A 16,707-nucleotide genomic window follows, 5' to 3' on the forward strand; every position below is an offset into this window, starting at 1 on the left:
AGATGATCGTGGACTTCAGGAGAAACCCCCCTGCTCTCCCCCCTCTCACCATCATGAACAGCACCGTGACTGCAGTGGAGTCATTCAGATTCCTGGGCACCACCATCTCTCAGGACCTGAAGTGGGATATTCACATTGACTCCATTGTCAGGAAGGCCCAGCAGAGGTTGTACTTTCTTCGCCAGCTGAGGAAGTTCAACCTGCCACAGGACTTACTGCAACAGTTCTACTCTGCCATCATTGAATCCATCCTCTGCACCTCAATAACTGTCTGGTTCAGCTCAGCTACCAAATCTGACCTCAGAAGACTACGGAGGGTAGTCCGGACTGCTGAGCGAATCATTGGTACAACCCTCCCCACTCTCCAAGAACTGTACTCATCCAGAGTGAGCAAAAAGGCTGGTAAAATCACTCTGGACCCCTCACATCCAGCACACAACCTCTTTGAACTTTTACCATCTGGTCGACGCTACAGAGCTCTGAGCACCAGAACGACCAGACACAGGAACAGTTTCTTCCCTCAGTCAATACATCTCATGAACACTCAATAAATAAACGTAAAACACACAACTAATACATTATCCATTCACCACACTCACTTATTTTATTTTCTCATTTCTAATTTGCACATACTTGACCTGTACATACATAGTCGCCTATATTATATATTATATATTGTGTATTTCTTATTTTTTTTTGCTGCTTGTACATTGGTCATTGGCTATTTCCTGTTATTTTGTTTCATTACCTGTGTCCTGTCCTGTTACTGTCCTTCTGTTGCACTGTGGAGCTTCTGTCACTACAACAAATTCCTTGTATGTGTAAACATACCTGGCCAATAAAGCTCATTCTGATTCTGATTCTGATATAGCGGCTAATGAGCCGGAAGTCTCACCCATAGGCTTACTTCCGTGTTGACAAAAAAGTTGGATCTGCTAGTTCACCAGTTAAGACGGGCAGCAAATACTAGCCTCATTGTTCATTGGATATAGTTGAATTGTCAGTCATCTTCAATTAAACCAGTTAATGTTGCAGTTTCAAAGCGGGTCCCTCCTTCTGAATGTTTGCGCAACAAGCACATCCTTCAGGTGCTGCGAATTTGTGAAGCAAACGGCTGTGGGCACACAAAGAAGTACAGCTCTTAATGCAGGTCTGTGAGTTGTTGTCATCTATGTTAGAGTGATAGCAATGGAATAGCATTTCTGGAAAGATCATTCACCGCTTTATTACGAGTTTAAAAGAGCGCGAGCAGCGTTGATGCATCCCAGATGCGACGCCAAAATACCAAATTCTGGTAAAAGAGTAGCAACACTGATAAATGCAATACTTGTCATCTGATCCGTTGTCTTGACAAACCGCTTGAGAAACCAGAGCCAAACATTTTCAGCATTGCATCCAAATAGCTGCTTTAAGACACTTTTAACATGTTATGGTCAGTTTATTTCTGTTGAAAATAATGCCATTGATCTACAGGAAGCTGTGGCCTACACTAGCTCAAAAGAGCTGGACGGTCATACGCACCAACAATGAATAAATAGATGGGGTTTTTTTTAGCTGACGGTGTAGTTTCATATCACTTTACTACAGATCGGCCTCACATCAGATAATCTGTCATTTCACCACTGAACCAGTTCTTCTTTTCAGATTTGTGGAGTGAAACCGTTGAAGATGTTTGACAGATTTTGGTTCTGTTTGTGTTTGTGGAGTCTGGTTGGTGAGTTTGAAATGTGTATTTTTTCAAATATGTTTGTTTGTTTTTCTAAATGTCTGAAGCTCAAACAGCAGCAGCTTTAGTTTCAGTCGTGACGTGATTCTCATCTGAAGTTAAAGTGTCTTCTGTGTATGATGTTGTGGAGCTTAAATCAACTTCAGTTCCTGCATCAGCAAATGAGTTTTATTCAAAATCACCACAAAGATGCAGTTATTGATCCGTTTTTTTTTGTTTGGAAGTTATAACCGTGACAAACCCTGTTTGTGTGTGTTCTTCAGGTGTGTGTGCTGATTCAGATGCAGTGAAGTCAGTGTCAGTGATGGAGGGAGATTCAGTCTCTCTACAGACTAACACTGAACTACTGACAGAGGACGAGATAATGTGGACATTTGGACTTTCAGAGACTCGTATAGCTGAAATCATTAAAGACACTGGAAGATTCTCCACATATGATGTTCTTGATGGGAGATTCAGAGACAGACTGAAGCTGGATCATCGGACTGGATCTCTGACCATCACAAACACCAGAACCACAGACACTGGACTTTATCAAGTAGCGATCATCAGGAACAAAACAGTGATCGCATACAGATTCAATGTTACTGTCTCTGGTGAGTCACAATTACTGTAATTTGTGTTGCCAGTTTTCATAAAAAATATTTAAAATCTTTTCATGAACCAACATATTTAATAACTGGTGCGGTCGCACCGGGCCCCACGCTTGAGGGGGCCCCGTGGGGATATATTAATAACCATAGACTGTAAAAAAAACATGGACGTAGTGTCCGTGACGTCACTCGTAGGTTTCTGAAGAGCATTTTTGAAGCCTAAAATAAGCGGAGCTGACTGCCGCCATCTTAGCAGCACGTCACCACGCGTTGGGCTAGTTACTCAAAGAATGTAATCTATTACTCAGTACTAGTTACTCCTTTCAAAAGTAATATTGTTTCTTTACTTATTACTTTCTGGCAACAGTAATTAGTTACACTACTAGTTACATTACTGTTTCTTCACGCCCCACAGAAGCTGTAACTGTGTATCTTCCACATAAAATTCTTCTAGAATGTTACTAATAACATATTTCTGCTTCATCATTTGACCAAAATCCACGTTGGATCGCAGTCAGAAGTTATTACAAACACTCAATAGTGATTAACAGTGACATTCAAGTAGAAGTATTGTATAAATCTCATTAATTGTCATGTGTAGCTTGAAGCTAATTGTAATTTCTCCATTACCCATATACAATATGTATTTTATCAAATCACATAAGTCTGTAAGAAACTGTTTAAGTTTTCAAAAATATGTTTTAATACAGTAATATAATGTACATGTTGATCAGAGGGATGTGGGTGGGATGTATTGCCAGAGTAAAGTAAAGCCACAACTTACACAACAGTGTTCAGATCATCATTTTTCCTGACAAAATCAATATAATTCAATATTTCTATCTGCTGAATGTAAGCTTTTTCATATTCCAAGCTTGCCTGCTGCACTGGAGATATCACATGCATGTGCGAGTCGTGAAAATTATGAAAGTAAATAAAAAAGTAATATTATTGGCAGCAGCTATTTGCACTAAGTGTAAATAGCTATAGATTCTCAGTATTGTCGTACATTATAAAACACCACGCAATAATGACGTATTGAGTGTAAATTATAGGTTTAATTCAAATTATTAAATGGATGCCACATTATTGGGACAATAAAGCCCTCCCTACACCTACCCGATACTTTATTGTCAACTTTTCAATAATTTCCTTCATTTTTATTAAAAATAAATGCCTTTCCGATGCGATATGAGATTTGAAAAGGGAGAAAAAAAGTTTAGCAAAAAGGTGGATTCGAACTCGAGTTGATCACGTCAAAAAGCACAAGCCTTACCTTCTACGCCACTGAAACTGGTGTTTGGTGAGCGTCTTTCTTCAGTGTTGACTATCCCAATCAAACATTGGTGGGCAGAGTTAGTGTAAATAGCATCTGCCAACAAGGCGGGCTATTTGCACTTAGTGTACATAGACACTCCAAATATTATTACAGTAACTAAGTTACTAGTAACTAGTTACTGCCCAACACTGCTCCCGGATAATCGAAAATGGACAAAAGGCAGGACGTGGGTGAAGCTGAGGTGCCTGGTTGCTGAAATCACGCTCGTCTATAGTGACAGCAGTGCTGCCGTGCAAAGACAAAACACCATAACTTTGTTTTTGGTCGAAAATGAGTTATTGATAATTTTGGGACATTCATGACCTCCTTTAACATGTGTATAAATATCTTGGAGAAACCAAGGCAGAACACAGTATAACATCAGTTACCGCTCTTTGACTTTGTTGTAGAATGCTCAAATTAATTTATGTTGTTGTAAAATGCAAGTCAATTTTTTACAGAACATTATTTTCATGTTTTGGTGCATTTAATACTTCGCACTTTAAAATAAGCTTCTACATTTCTGTTCAGTAGTATCTATGTGACAATTTAATTGTGGTGTTTCTAATTAAGTGATAAAAAGCAGATGCAAATGTTTTAAAAATGCACATTCTCATCTCTGTACAATTAAAATGTGCAACACAAATTATATGTGATATAATTAAAGTAACTTATACTGCAGCAGTTTTCGGTGCACAGGAGTTCCTGAACATGATGCATGATGGGATACACTAAGCCTCAAATAGCACTCCGGAGTGCTGATTTAGTGTGTATTAAGGGCACTGCACTTTGGTGTTTTTAAGACCTGGGACAGTCTTGTGCACTTACATCCTGTCGTGTGCATGCAGTCTCTCTTATGTAGGACAGGCCCTGACTTCGTTCTAAGGTTAGTGAATTCAGAATATTCTAGATTAGTGTCTGTGCTCAAGGCATAAAACACACCCAAACCATCTCCATATAAGAGCTTTATGAACAAACCGTTTCGTAAACATTCGTACACAGATTTAATGCACAAATATTTGTGTTGTCATGCTTAGTGAATGAGATCCCAATGTTTTTTTTCTGCAAGATACATGTATGTTTGCTTATAACTGACAGAGGACCAAAATTACATTACGTAGCTTCAATAATTTTTAACTCTTTAAAACATTTTAATCAGAAATTAACACATTATTTTCCTCAACACTGAAGCTCAAACAGCAGCAGCTTTAGTTTCAGTTGTGTCGTGATTCTCGTCTGAAGTAAAAGTGTTTTCTGTGCATGACTTCAGTTCAGTTTTAAAAATATCAGAATTTTAATTGGACCCTGTTTGTAAATGATAATTGAGCATATAACTATTTACTTAAAAAAGTCTGTGACAAGCCCTGTTTGTGTGTGTTCTTCAGTGTTTGCTGATTCAGATGCAGTGAAGTCAGTGTCAGTGATGGAGGGCGATTCAGTCTCTCTACAGACTAACACTGAACTACTGACAGAGGACGAGATAATTTGGACATTTGGACATCCACAGACTCGTATAGCTGACATCGATACAAAGCATATAATTTTCTCCACATTTGATGTTCTTGATGGGCGATTCAGAGACAGACTGAAGCTGGATCATCAGACTGGATCTCTGACCATCACAAACACCAGAACCACAGACTCTGGACTTTATCAAGTAACCATCAGCAACGGGAGACTGATCACATACAGTCTCAGTGTTTCTGTCTCTGGTGAGTCACAATAACTGTGTCATTTGTCCTGCTGGTCTTCATAATTTTTTTTTTTTAAGATTTATTTTAGTGCTGTCAAATGATTAATCATGATTAATCACATCCAAAAATAAAAGTTGTTGTTTACATATTATAATAATATGTGTTTGTAATGTGTATATTTATTATTTATATGTAAATACACACAGATGCAGTATATATTTAGAAAATATTTACATGTATTTACATGTATATATTTATGTTCATATAATTTATATATAAATATATTTAATATATAAACATAAATGTATATTAATATATAATATATAATATTGTAATTAATATGTAATGTAATTAATATATAAACGTAAACATATATATATATATATACACATAATAAATGTACACAGTACACACACATATATGTACACAAAAACTTTTATTTTCGATGCAATTAATCGTTTGACAGCACTAAATTATTTTTGATGTGTTTGCCTTTATTATGATAGCACTGTCATGCCCAAGGACTGTTCTGCATGTTTTGTTTTGTTTCCCTCCTCTCCCATGTACCGCTTGTTCTAGTTTTCCCTCGTGTGTGCGCATATTTGGTTATGTTCCTGTTCCTGTCCTCATTGTATCATTATTAGTTCATTAGTCTCCACCTGTGTTTAATTAATTACCTCGTTTAGTTTCTGTTACTTAAGCCCTGTGTTTTCCACTGTCCAGCGTTTGGTATTACACGTCGATGTTGTGTTTCCTGTGTGTCTCTGTCTGCCTTGTGTTACCCCTTTTTGGATCATTAAAGACTGTTTACTTTGAGTTTAGCCCACAGTTGGCAACCGTGACAAGTACAGTGTAGAGCTGTCAGGAACTGAAGTGGGAGAGAGGGGGGGTGTGATCAGGAAAGGTCCTCAAGCCAGGATTCAAACTCGGGCCCACAAAGCTAACGGCGCCGACTTTTCATACCAATTTTACAAAAATAATACCCATAAAACAAACCGCTTAGTCATTTAAGATTACATACACATTCTTTGATGCCTTTTATTTCTTGCCTTTTTACTTAATTCGATCTACTGGAGGCATGGGGTCGAATCCCACCGCTGCCAGCAGTGTAATATATGTTTATGGGTGCTTTGAGGGCTTTAATACTGAGAACGTTAGAAGATTATTAAATTAAAACCCTCGGACACAGATGAGCTCTTCTTAACGTACTCCTCTCCTTTATTCCGTCTTCTCTCACTCCTCTCCTATGGAATGCCAAAGCTGCCGTAATTTTAAATAAATAAATGTACAAAGAAATGTAAAAAATCAAATATAATTAAATAAATATATAAATAAGATGTGAAAATAAATAAATGTATAAATAAAAGAAAAAAAAATAAATGTGGGAAAAAATAAATTATTATTATTATTATTTTGCTTTTCTTTGTACATTTATATATTTATTTATATTTGCTTTTTTTTACATTTATTTGTACATTTCTTTATTTATAATTATGGCAGCTTTGGCATTCCATGCTCTACCACTGTCATAATAAAAGTCCTCACAACAGTATCCAACAACACAGAATGGACACTACTGAATTAACATTGAATATTCAACTATAACATCAGTATTAATTTATTCAACATAAATTATGTAATTAAACAACTCTGTTAAACTCTAGTTAAACTCTTACACTACTTTAAACTGTTACAAATAAAACAGCTGCAACCGATATTTAATTTTGGCTGAGCTGATCTCAGTTTGATGTGTTTATTCCTCAGACTCTGTCCACTGTTATGATTCTGCTGAAGCTGTGATCCGATTGGTCCTCTCTGCTCTGGTGGGTGTGGCTGCTGTTGTTGTTCTGGTTTATGACATCAGATCCAGAAGAGCTGAGCAGGATGTTTGATTACTGTTTTTTAAATCTTCCTGTATTCCTCTTCCCTTAAATACTGAAATCTGAACTTTGTTTGTTTGAATCTTAATTTGAATCTTAGTTTTTGAATCTCAGCATTAAAGGGATAGTTCACCCAAAAAATTCTGTCATTAATTATTCACCCTCATATTGTTACGATGCTGTGCGGAACAAGGAGCGCACGACGAGAATAGACAATAACACTTTCTTTTAATCAAGAATCCAGGAGCAGAATACATTCAAGGGAGTGCACACACATCAATAATAGAGACAATAACCGACAGTGAGTCTAACTAACACAGGAACTTATAAAGGGGCAGATAATTGGGGAGGACAGGTGAACACAATGACTAATCGAACTGAACTAGGTCAAAGGGGAAAACAGAAAACCCGACATGGAACAGTCACAGGGGAAAACAGAAAACCCGACATGTAACATTTCGCCCCCTCCCGGCAAGGCGTGACCTCACGCCGTAACATAACAACTGAGGAGGGAGGGTGGGGGCTCTGGAGGAGGATGTGGAACAGGAGGGTGGCAGGGAAAAAACATAGAATCCAAACAATAAGTCCATGGGGGAGTGGAGGGTGGGAGGAGCCAAGAACAGGAGGAGCCAGATGACGACCCAGGCCACAGTCAAGATGGTGGCCCACGGGGGAGCCGACGGAGGGAGGAGCCATGGTGGAGGAGTGACTGCCGACTCCATGGGGCCGACCCACGGCGGCGGAGCAGGTGGTGGTGGAGCCCGAGGTGGAGACAGAGAGCCGAAGAGCCAGGGTGACGCCGAAGATCCGGAGGTCCAAGGCGGAGCAGATGTCTTCGGCGACCTCGGCGCAAGCGGAGATCCGGATGGCCGCGGCGGAGCCGGAGCAACAGAGGACATAGGTGGAGCAGGAGGGAAGGAGGAGCCCAACGGAGCCGGAGGGACGAAGGGACGGGGCACAGCCCAAGGAGAGTAGTCCTGAGGTGCAGGTAGGGGGACGACTGACCAATGCGGAGCCGGAAGGACGAGGGAGCCCGGTGGAGCTGGTGGGCAGACGGGATCCGGTGGAGCCGAGGGAGCTGGAAGACATGGTGGAGCTGCTGGATCGCCGGGCTGAGGCGGAGTCTGGGTCTCGGAGGCTGAGGGCGGAGACGAGGGATCCTCCAGACTCAACGCCAACAGAGCTGGAGATCGGCAGACCAGCGGCGAGCCCACGCCACAGATGGTGAGCTGAGGGTGAGCAGAGGGGCTGACGAACTCCAGTGATGAGGGTGTTGGAGTAGGGACCAGGTCAATGAGAGGCGGTGGGAGAGGGAGGTCAGGTGGGATAATTTCCCAGAAATCCAATACAGGAGCTGGCTTAAGGATGATCGTGTCAGAGTGGAAGTCAATGAGGTTACCCAGGTCCAGTTCATGCTCACCCTCAGCGGTGGCGCCGTGGGCGGGGCGCTCCATCGCCCCCGCGATCTCCACAACTTTCTCCACCGTCGGATGCACTGCCGGCTCTCGCACCTGGTCAGACGTTTGGGGCTCGGGCTCCGGGACGATCGGCAGCTCTGTCGCTCCTGATGGCGATGGCTCAACGACCGCGGCAGGCTCTGGCTCTCCGTCTGCGGTGGGCTCGGGCAGCTCCGCGCTGCGGGGTGGTAGTGGACTGGGCGCTGGGTCCCGAGTGGGGTTGGTGTCATTCTCTGCGAGGTCCACGGTGAGTTGCGATTTGCAAGACACCAGCACCCACTCGATAAAGGCGGCGAGGCTCTCTCGAGGACCGTCCCCGGACAACTGCCTACGTGTGGTGATGTTAAGTCCAGCCTTGTAGAAGGTGCAGAGGCAGTAGTCTGGGAAGTGTGTCTTGTTGGCCAGACACAAAAAATCCTCAGTGTGGTCCTCGAGAGAGCGATCCCCCTGTTCCAACAGGAGGACGAGGACAGCGGGATCCATGGGAAAAAATAAATAAAATAAACTGGCAAAAACCGGGAAAATAAAACGGGGGAAAAAACGCCGCAAACTTGCTGTTTTGGTCGGTTATTCTGTTACGATTCTGTGCGGAACAAGGAGCGCACGACGAGAATAGACAATAACACTTTCTTTTAATCAAGAATCCAGGAGCAGAATACATTCAAGGGAGTGCACACACATCAATAATAGAGACAATAACCGACAGTGAGTCTAACTAACACAGGAACTTATAAAGGGGCAGATAATTGGGGAGGACAGGTGAACACAATGACTAATCGAACTGAACTAGGTCAAAGGGGAAAACAGAAAACCCGACATGGAACAGTCACAGGGGAAAACAGAAAACCCGACATGTAACACATATCTTTCCAAACCTGCAAGACCTTTGTTCATCTTCAGAACACAAATTCAGATATTTGTGATGAAATCAGAGAGCTCTCTGACCCTCCATAGACAGCAAGGGTCCTACCACGATCAAGGTCCAGAAACGTAGTAAGGACATAATTTTAAATAATCCATGTGACATTGGTGGTTCAAACGTAAACTTATGAAGCTACGAGAATACTTTTTGTGCTCAAAGAAAATAAAAAGAATGATTTTATTCAACAATTCGTCTCCTCCGCATCACCCTATAGCAGGGGTGTCAAACTCAATTCCTGGAGGGCCACAGCCCTGCAGAGTTTAGCTCCAACCCTAATCAAGTCCTGCAGGCACAATTGAAAACTGGTTTGGGTGTTGGAGCTAAACTCTGCAGTGCTGTGGCCCTCCGGGAACTGAGTTTGAGACCCCTGCCCTATAGCGTCATTTTGGAGAGTATCACGACACATGTGTGTACTTTGTGCTGTGCCTTGTTTACATTCAGAGCAAAGCACGTGTATGCGTTGTAATAAGATCGATTTTTTTGCTGCTGAAATTGTTTGATTAATAACAGTCCTGTAGAGTTGTGTTATTCTAAAATAATTTATTGATTATAAATATGATGATGAATATATCATGGATATCTAATTCAACACTCATGCAACATTTCAGGTTTCTGCTATTAGTTTTCATACAAGGCCGGAATTCATTTAAAAATGTAAGGTCAGCAAAATGTTGTTGATTTTCATGACTTCCTCTGATAAATCAAACTGTGATGCAGCTCGAATCCTGTTGAGGGAGGATTGAACAAGATAAATATCTCAGTTCAGTCGTGTTTCAGAGTGTTTTCAGACATTTTAAGCATCACTATCGTGAACCGATGGCATCTCGTTGGTGAGTTTTACTTCACATTTAAATTATTAAAAGTATTTTAGTGAAGCTTCATCAAACTGACCTCAAGTTATTTTGATCTGTGACTAACTCTGTTCTTCAGGAGTGTTTGGTGATATAATACTGGCACCAGCGTCAGTGATGGAAGGAGAATCTGTCACTCTAAACACTGGTCTTATTGATATAAGGCAGGGAGATTTGATTCAGTGGCGGTTTGGGAAATATGTGATAGTTGATACCAATGTAACGACCGGCAGCATGACTGTATATGATGATGTTCTTGATGGGAGATTCAGAGACAGACTGAAGCTGGACAATCAAACCGGATCTCTGACCATCACAAACACCACAACTCAACATGCTGGAGATTATATACTAAAGATAACTGGAGGAAAACGATTATCAAAAGCATTCAGAGTTTCTGTCTATGGTGATTAGAAATTTGTCTTGTCCTTCAAATATAATCATTTTATAGTTTGAGATTAGTGTTGAACACACTGAACTGAAAATAAGGTTGTTGATTAGATTTGGTCATATTTATCTTGTTTTCAGCTCGTCTGCCGGTTCCTGTCATCAGCAGTAACTCTTCAAACTGTTCTTCATCATCATCATCTTCATATTGTTCACTGGTGTGTTCAGTGGTGAATGTGGGTCATGTGACTCTCTCCTGGTACAAAGGAAACAGTTTATTGTCCAGCATCAGTGTGTCTGATCTCAGCATCAGTCTCTCTCTACCTCTGGAGGTGGAATATCAGGATAAAAACACCTACAGCTGTGTGCTCAACAATCCCATCAGCCACCAGACTCAACATCTGGACATCAGTCGACTCTGTCACACATGTTCAGGTACAGCAGCGCTGATATTAGAGCTGATATTAGTGTTTATGACTGAGCTGATCTCAGTTTGATGTGTTTATTCCTCAGACTCTGTCCACTGTTGTGGTTCTACTGAAGCTGTGATCCGATTGGTCCTCTCTGCTCTGGTGGGCGTGGCTACTCTTGTTCTTCTGGTTTATGACATCAGATCCAGAAGAGCTGAGCAGGATCCAGCACATATTCACACATCAGGTACGTAATTATGGTCATTTTTCATACAACTTTTAAAAAATTATTTAATAATCTTCATTTATTTCTAATGGCTATATATATGCTGGTGTTTATGTTTATTTATAGACGGCTCATTTCCTCCCTAGAAGATGATTTGAGAACAAGCTGTAACATTCTCACATTAATGCTTAAAATGTGAGTGTTTGTTATAATACACACTGAAGATTAATAAACATTGCTTTTTCTTATGCTAGATTATTTAATATAACATGCTTTCATTTCTAATGATATTTTATAATCTAATCTTCTCCTCCAGTTTGAAAGGCTTTGTTTATATTTTCTTCAGATAAGACACACAGATCTCACTTGACTGCTGTGTATTTGCCATCTGTATTTAATTGCATTTATCAATAAAGTTTTCTCACTCTGAGCTTGGAGTCTCTCCATATTATATTTATTATGTCGAGTGCCCCCTGGAGGAAAACAACCTAAGTATTATTTAATTAGTTTTGCAGAGCGCCACATATAAAGCTTTACATTAAATTAAACATTTTTTGTACATTTACATTATTATTAAGCTAATTCTCATACCGCTAAAACAGTGCTTTTATTTTTTATTATTAATAAATTGCTATTTTTTTTATATTTTAAGGAATTTCGGGAGCACATATAGAGCTAAAAATACTATAATCTATTGAATGATGCACATTAATGTACTTTCACACAGGGCATTGGAGTTGATTCTTGATGGAGGGCGTTTCTGAAGCTTGGTGACAAGAGCCAATCACATTAGGCTCATTTCTGGTGTTACATGTTACACCATGTTACACTGGCTACCGTCTGCGCTAGGGTATTTACAAAGGGTGAGTTTCACATCACTGTACTACAGATCAGCCTCACATCAGCTCATCTGTCATTTCATTACTCAACCAGTTTAGAAGAGTTTGTCTTTTTATATTTGTGGACTGAAGATGTTCAAGATGTTTGACAGATTTTGGTTCAGTTTGTGTTTTCGGTGTCAGTTTGTAATGTATTTTTCATATGTTTGTTTTTTCTAGTTGTGTTTTACAGATTTATTTTCAGTCTTGAAGTGTTTTCTGTGTGTGATGTTTTGATGTGTGAATTTTCTGATCATGTGGGATCAGTAAATGAGTTTTATTTAAAATCACAACAAAGATGCAGTTATGAACAGCTAAAAATTAACAGCTAAAAAAACTTTTTTCTTCAAGCATATTTTTATTGAACATTTTGTGTAGAGAGGGATCACAGTGAAGTCATAAACATCTTCAAGCACATGGCTCACAGAAGATTGCTGTTGTAATTAGGTTAAAAGAAGCCCTGAAACCCTGTAAAAATAAATCTAATGCTTTTGAGACTATTATTTTGTGTTATTTAATTTGTCATTAAGATGTGATCAATTTAAAGGGGGGGGGGGGGGGGGGGGGGCTTTTTCAGTTTCAGCACATGCCCCTCAAAAGGTCTGTGCATGGCCCTGCTTCTCATTGACATTCACTGTTTAACTTAGTAGCCTAGCAACACTGACAGATGCAATAGCCTACATGTCATTGACTGAATGTAGTGCGATCAAAGGTAAATGTGTTGTGCCCTGATATATTTATATCTGTTGGCTTGACAAACAGCTTTGACATCAGCATGTTTATTTTTAGATGAATGTGGCGTATCTTTCAGCAGTTTGTAGGCTTAATTTTCTCTCCTGCTTATATGAACCAAACTTTCTGACTTCCACTCCATAAAAAACATCATCTGAAAATATGAGAGAACACTTTTCTACACACAGTTATAACAGATGACCTGTTCCTGCTGATCCATAAAGCCATTAGAGAAACTCTGAAATCCTTCTGAGTGGAGAAACAATTGAGACATTTGAAAATGGACAAACGAGCTGAAGACAGTTACAGGAGAGAGCAGAGCAGATCTCAGGATCTCATGATCAAACGGCTGCTTTAAAATACTTTTAGCATGTTATGGGTGAGTCAGATTATTTCTTCTGAAAATGATGCCATTGATATACAGGAAGCTGCGGCCTGTAGCTCAAAAGAACTGGACAGTCACAAGCATCAACACTGTTATTTAGCTGATGGTGGTTTCTCATGACTTCACTACAGATCAGCCTCACATCAGCTCATCTGTCCTTTCATTACTGAACCAGTTTAGAAGAGTTTGTCTTTTCAGATTTGTGGACTGAAACCGTTGAAGATGTTTGACAGATTTTGGTTCTGTTTGTGTTTGTGGCGTCTGGTTGGTGAGTTTGAAATGTGTTTTTCATGTGTTTGTTTTTTCTAAATGTCCTTTAAATGTCCTCCAAACCCTGTTTGTGTGTGTTCTTCAGGTGTGTTTGCTGATTCAGATGCAGTGAAGTCAGTGTCAGTGATGGAGGGAGATTCAGTCTCTCTACAGATTAACACTGAACTACAGACACATGATGAGATAACGTGGACATTTGGACTTTCAGAGACTCGTATAGCTGAAATCAGTAAAGACACTGGAATATTCTCCACTTACGACGGTCCTGATAGGAGATTCAGAAACAGACTGAAGCTGGATCATCAGACTGGATCTCTGACCATCACAAACACCAGAACCACACACTCTGGACTTTATAAAGCAACCATCTTTGGGAGCAGGACAGAGACCTCATACAGATTCAATGTTACTGTCTCTGGTGAGTCACAATTACTGTGTCATTTATTCAGAGGCCATAAAAATGTCAAAAGGGCTCAGTGCAGAGACAAAATTATTTCGATAATTTTGTAAATAAATAGCGTAAGCATGTGACACTAGATGCTGTGCTTAATTGTGTTAATGAATTTTTTTCTGATAACAGTAACAAATTTATATTTATGAACATATTAATAACACATGAATTTATTTTTAGTGCCTGTCCCAATACCCACATATGCATTGACCTCTTGTCTGCTTACATGACATATTTCCTGTATTTGGCCCGAGTGTTCAAGTAGGCGTGAAGACAATAATAGTGTGTAGAACTTTTATATTAACCAATGGGACACATGTACAACTCAATGTGGTAAAATGCAAGTCTTTTTTTTTTTTTTTTACAGAGCTTTATTTTCAAATTTTTTGGTGACTTTAATACTTTGCACTTTAAAATAAGTTTGTACATTTCTGTTCAGTAGTACCAAATGTGACAATTTAATTGTAGTGAGTAAGTGATAAAAAGCATGCCTTTTAAAAAAACAATACTTTTCTGTACCATTAAAATGTGCAGCATTTTATGTTTTACACAAATTGCATTGTGAAATTAACTCACACTGTAGAGTTTTTGGGACACGAGATCCTGAACATGATGCACGATGGAATACGTTTAGCCTCGAATTAGCCACCGCTCCGAAGTGCTATTTGAGATAGAGTGGGTTTGTGTGTTAAGGGCACTGAGTTTTGCAACTTATCAGACCTGGGACGGTCTTGCACACACACTTCCTGTCTTGTTCAAGCACTCTCTTAACCACAAGTGTGGGTATCTGGACAGACCCTAACCTCGTCCTAATGTGAATTCTAAGTCTTCTAAATAAGCGTCCGCATGCACAAGGCTAGTTATTTGCAGAAAACCCAAACCATCTCCAACCAAGGGCTTGATGAACAACCCGTTTATAAACGTTCGTACACAGATTTTATGCACAAATTTGTGTGTTAATGTTTATGTGAATGAGATCCCAATGTTCTTCTGCAAGATACATGTATCTTTACTTTTAACTAGAGGACCAAACGTTACATGATGTAGCTTTTCTTTTCATTTGATCCTGTTTGTGAATGATATTTGAGCATATAACTATTTACTTCAATAATAATAAAAGGCTGTGACAAACCCTGTTTGTGTTTGTTCTTCAGGTGTGTTTGCTGATTCAGATGCAGTGAAGTCAGTTTCAGTGATGGAGGGAGATTCAGTCTCTCTACAGACTCACACTGAACTACTGACAGAGGATTTGATAATGTGGACATTTGGACTTTCAGAGACTCGTATAGCTGAAATCAGTAAAGACACTGGAAGATTCTCCACATATGATGTTCTTGATGGGAGATTCAGAGACAGACTGAAGGCGGATCATCAGACTGGATCTCTGACCATCACAAACACCAGAACCACAGACTCTGGACTTTATCAAGTAACCATCAGCAGCAGGACAGATATCAAATACAGATTCAATCTTACTGTCTCTGGTGAGTCACAATTACAGTGTCATTTGTGTTGTCATTATACATAAATAATTAAGCAACAGTACAAAGAGAGAGTGAGCTGGGTGTGAGGGGTCCAGAGTGACTTTCTTAGCCCTTTTCCTCACTCTGGAGGTGTAAAGTTCTTGGAGGCTGGGCAGAGGGGCACCGATAATTCTCTCAGCAGTCCTAACTGTCCGTTGTAGTCTTCTGATGTCTGTTTTGGTAGTTGAACCAAACCAAACAGTTATAGAAGAACATAGGACAGACTCGATGATTGCAGAGTAGAACTGTTTCAGCAGCTCCTGAGGCAGGTTGAACTTCCTTAGCTGGCGGAGGAAATACAGCCTCTGCTGGGCCTTTTTCGCAATAGAGTCAATGTGATTGTCCCACTTCAGGTCCTGGGAGATGGTGGTGCCCAGAAATCTGAATGACTCTACTGAAGTCACAGTGCTGTTCATGATGGTGAGTGGGGGGAGAGCAGGGGGGTTTCTCCTGAAGTCCACTATCATCTCCACAGTTTTGAGCGTGTTCAGCTCCAGGTTGTTAAGACTGCACCAGACAGCCAGCTGCTCAACTTCCTGTCTGTAAGCAGACTCGTCACCGTCCTTGATGAGGCCTATAACTGTAGTGTCGTCCGCAAACTTCAGGAGCTTGACAGAGGGGTCCTTTGATGTGCAGTCATTCGTGTAGAGGGAGAAGAGCAGTGGGGAGAGAACGCAACCCTGAGGGGCGCCAGTGCTGATGGTGAGAGTCCTGGATGTGAGTTTGCCCAGCCTCACTAGCCGCTGCCTGTCTGTCAGGAAGCTGGTGATCCACTGACAGATGGAGGAGGGCACAGAGAGCTGTCTCAGTTTGTCTGAGAGAAGGTCAGGTATGATGGTATTGAAGGCCGAGCTGAAGTCCACAAATAAGATCCTTGCATAATTCCCAGGTTTGTCGAGGTGTTGCAGGATGTAATGCAGTCCCATATTGACAGCGTCATCCACAGACCTGTTTGCTCTATAGGCAAACTGAAGAGGATCCAGCAAGGGTCTAGTGATGTCCTT

The 16,707-nt window shown here is 40.5% G+C and overlaps 2 protein-coding genes across 2 annotated transcripts; both read left to right on the top strand.

Annotated features, from left to right (window-relative positions):
• The first annotated feature begins 1,559 nt into the window (after positions 1 to 1,559).
• LOC306874811 (uncharacterized protein) lies at positions 1,560 to 7,346 on the top strand. Its single transcript, XM_079425076.1, has 4 exons — positions 1,560 to 1,714; positions 1,990 to 2,322; positions 5,023 to 5,349; positions 7,096 to 7,346. Exons 1-4 carry the CDS (start codon positions 1,669 to 1,671, stop codon positions 7,221 to 7,223), a joined length of 834 nt encoding a protein of 277 aa, XP_079281202.1. The 5' UTR covers positions 1,560 to 1,668; the 3' UTR covers positions 7,224 to 7,346.
• Positions 7,347 to 10,675: 3,329 nt separating this feature from the next.
• Positions 10,676 to 11,610, top strand: LOC306874600 (uncharacterized protein; the record flags this gene model as incomplete). The annotated part of the gene is made up of 4 exons (XM_079424748.1): positions 10,676 to 10,847; positions 10,970 to 11,263; positions 11,342 to 11,485; positions 11,591 to 11,610. The coding sequence occupies 4 exons, from the start codon at positions 10,676 to 10,678 to the stop codon at positions 11,608 to 11,610; spliced, it is 630 nt and encodes a 209-aa protein (XP_079280874.1).
• Positions 11,611 to 16,707: the final 5,097 nt, after the last annotated feature.

The sequence above is a fragment of the Barbus barbus genome (genome assembly GCF_936440315.1).
Source record: "Barbus barbus genome assembly, chromosome: 9".
NCBI lineage: Eukaryota > Metazoa > Chordata > Actinopteri > Cypriniformes > Cyprinidae > Barbus > Barbus barbus.